At 44.2% G+C, this 3573-nt stretch overlaps 1 protein-coding gene across 1 annotated transcript; it reads left to right on the top strand.

Annotated features, from left to right (window-relative positions):
- The first annotated feature begins 1413 nt into the window (after window positions 1-1413).
- LOC138874574 (uncharacterized) lies at window positions 1414-2222 on the top strand. The gene is made up of 3 exons (XM_070153284.1): window positions 1414-1622; window positions 1763-1816; window positions 1973-2222. Exons 1-3 carry the CDS (start codon window positions 1414-1416, stop codon window positions 2220-2222), a joined length of 513 nt encoding a protein of 170 aa, XP_070009385.1.
- Window positions 2223-3573: the final 1351 nt, after the last annotated feature.

Genomic DNA, 3573 nt, shown 5'->3' with positions numbered 1-3573 from the left:
TTGGCGAAGGGTTTTGTTAGGCCCAGTGTATCACCTTGGGGTGCACCAGTGTTATTTGTGAAGAAGAAGCATGGGACTATGCGGATGTGCATTGATTACCGTCAATTGAACAAAGTCACCGTCAAGAAAAAGTATCCGTTACCTCGTATAGATGATTTGTTCGACCAGTTGTAGGGTGGTATGGTGTTCTCTAAGATCGACTTGAGGTCAGGGTATCATCAGCTGAAGATTCGGGACTCGAATGTTCTGAAGACTGTATTCCGGACTAGATATGGCCATTATGAGTTTCTAGTGATGTCCTTTGGCTTGACTAATGCCCCAACAGTATTTATAGATCTGATGAACAGGGTATTCAGGCCTTATATTGATTCATTTTTCATCGTCTTCATTGATGACATCTTGTTATACTCTCGTAGTCTTAGGGAGTACGAGCAACATTTGAGAGTTGTGCTTCAGACCTTGCGAGAGCAGAAACTATATGCTAAGTTCTCCAAGTGTGAGTTTTGGCTAGATGGGGTTTCAGTGGCATTCTTGGGGCTTGTTGTGTCAGGAGAGGGTATTAAGGTGGATCCCAAGAAGATTGAGGCAGTTCAGAGCTGGCCACATCCTACCTCAGTGACCGAGATCAAGAGTTTTCTAGGGCTAGCAGGTTATTACCGGCAATTCGTGCAAGGCTTTTCATCTATTGCATCACCTTTGACTAGATTGACCTAGAAGGGTACTCCATTTCGTTGGTCCGATGATTGTGAGGAGAGCTTCTAGAAGCTCAAGACAACTTTGACTACAACACCAGTTCTTGTGTTGCCTTTCGGTTCAAGGATGTATACGGTATATTGCGACGCTTTGAGCGTTGGATTGGGATGTGTATTGATGCAGGAGGGGCGAGTTATTACCTATGCTTCACGCCAGCTGAGGGTTCATGATAAGAATTATCATGTGCACTATCTAGAGTTGGGCGCGATTGTTCATACTCTTAAGATATGGTGGCATTATTTGTATGGGGTGTCATGTGAGGTCTACACTGATCATCGCAGCTTGCAGCATTTGTTCAAGCATAGGGATCTTAATTTGAGGCAGAGCAAGTGGCTTGAGTTACTGAAGGATTATGACATTACATTTCTTTATCATTCGGGCAAGGCAAATGTGGTCGCGGATTAAGCAAAAAGGCATAGAGTATGGGTAGCTTGGCATTTATTCCATCAGAGGGGAGGCCATTAGCTTTGGACATTCAGTCCTTAGCTTACAGACTTGTGAGGTTGGACATTTTAGAGCCCATCCGAGTTCTAGCATGTGTGGTTGCTCAGTCTTTATTATTGGGGCAGATCACGGCCCGGTAGTTCGATGATCCATATTTGGCGGTTCTTAGAGAGACGGTGCTTCAGGGAGGTGCCAAGGAGGTTTCTATTGGCGAGGATGGTGTTTTTCGGCTTCAGGCGTCTATGTGTTCCTAATGTTGATGGTCTGAGGGAGAGGATACTAGAGGAGGCACACAGTTCGCGGTATTCTATTCATTTGGGTGCTACAAATATGTACCGTGACTTGAGGCAGCATTATTGGTGGTGGAGAATGAAGAAGGACATAGTGGAGTATGTAGTTAGGTGTTTGAATCGCCAGCAGGTCAAGTATGACACCAGAGGCCGGGTGGCCTACTTCAGCAGATGCCTATACCAGAATGGAAGTGGGAGCACATCACTATGGATTTTGTAGTTGGGTTGCCGCAGATATTGCGGAAGTTTGATTCAGTATGGGTCATTGTTGATAGGTTGACCAAGTCGGCTCACTTTATTCCAGTGGCGACTACTTATACAGCAGAGAGGTATGCTCAGATTTACATTCGGGAGATAGTCCGGTTGCACGGTGTGCCTGTTTCTATCATATTAGATAGGGGACCTCAGTTCAACTCCTATTTCTAGAGTTCATCCAGTTTTTCATGTATCAATGCTTCTAAAGTATCCTATGTGTTGGACTTCAGTACTATTCAGCTGGATGAGAGTTTGGGTTATGAGGAGGAGCCGGTTGCCATTATTGATAGACAGGATCTCCAGTTGAGATCCAAGAGGATTTCTGCGGTAAAGGTCCAGTGGAGGGTCCAGCTAGTCGAGGAGGTGACTTGGGAGCCCGAGGAGGACATGCGGAGCAGATATCCACATTTATTCGGCAGCTCAGATACTTTTCTATGTCTGTTCGAGGACGAACATTTGTTTAAGAGGTGGAGAATGTAATGACCCGCTCGGTCGTTTTGCCTTTCAGAATCCCGTTCCCTTAAATAAACTTTCCGCACTTACTTCAGCTAATTTACGATTTGTAGGGACGGTTGGTTTGAGTTTTGGAAGAGTTTTTAGTATAATATGCCCATTTGATTCCTTAGAATTTTCTTAAAAGACTAAGTTTGACTTTGGTCAACATTTTGAGCAAACGAATCCGGATTCGTGATTTCACGGTCCTAGAGGGTCCGTGGGAAAATATGGGACCTGGGCATATGCCCGAAATCGAATTCCGAGGTCCCTAGCCCGATTAATGAATTTTTATTAGAAATTGTTAATTTGAAGTTTTAAGGATTTAAAGAAACTAATTAATGATTGATTTCATAGGTATCAGGTTCGTATATTGGTTCCGAAGCCCAGTACAGGTCCGAAATATCATTTAAGACTTGTCCGTAAAATTTTGTGTCAATCCGAGTAGTTTAAGGGTGTTTTGGCCCGTTAGAGGAAAATTAAGAACTTGAAGTTCATAAGTGTAATGAGCCGACCGGTCGTTTTTAGAATTTACACCCCGATTCCCTATTAACTGCTTCCCCCGTGTTTATTTCTGCTATTTTGGTTTGCCGGGACGTTTGGTTTTGAGTTTCGGGGAGTTTTGGGACACTTAGTCCTTAAATGAGAGCTTAAGTGTTGGAAAGTTGATCGTAGTTGGAGTAGTGTGAAGACGGACTCGGAATTGAAATCCTTAGGTTTCGTTAGCTCCGTTGGGTGATTTTGGGGTTAGGAGCGTGTTCGGATCATGTTTTGGATGTCCGTAGCTAATTTAGGCTTGAAATGCCGAAAGTTCAATTTTTGAAGTTTCCGGTCCGATAGTGAGATTTTGATCCAAGGGTCGGAATGGAATTCGGGAAGTTGGAGTAACTCGGTAGTGTTGAATGTGACGTGTGCGCAAAATTTTAGGTCATTCGGACGAGGTTTGATAGACTTTTCAATCGAAAGCGTATTTTGAGAAAATTTGGAGTTCTTAGGCTTAAATCCTTGATTAATTCAAGGTTTCGATGTTGTTTTAGGCGTTTTAAGTATTGGTACAAGTTTTAATAAGGTATTAGGTGATGTTGGTGCTTTTGGTTGAGGTCCCGGGGGCCTCGGGGTGATTTCGGATGGTTGACGGGAAGTTTGAGAAATTGTTGCAGCTGCTGTAATTTTGCTGCTTCTGGTATTTTTGCATCTGCGGTTTGGGGACCGCAGATGCGGCGCTGCAGAAATGGCTAAAGGGCTGCAGAAGCGGTTTTGGGTCAATTCCTCAAGAACCGCAGATGCGGTGACGAACTCGCAGAAGCGGAACCACTCCTGCGGTTGGAGGTCCATAGAT

This window comes from Nicotiana sylvestris, chromosome 1 (assembly GCF_000393655.2).
Source record: "Nicotiana sylvestris chromosome 1, ASM39365v2, whole genome shotgun sequence".
Taxonomy (NCBI): Eukaryota; Viridiplantae; Streptophyta; class Magnoliopsida; order Solanales; family Solanaceae; genus Nicotiana; species Nicotiana sylvestris.
The sequence above is the reverse complement of the archived record's forward strand: the minus strand, read 5'-3'. Positions and strand labels throughout refer to the sequence as shown.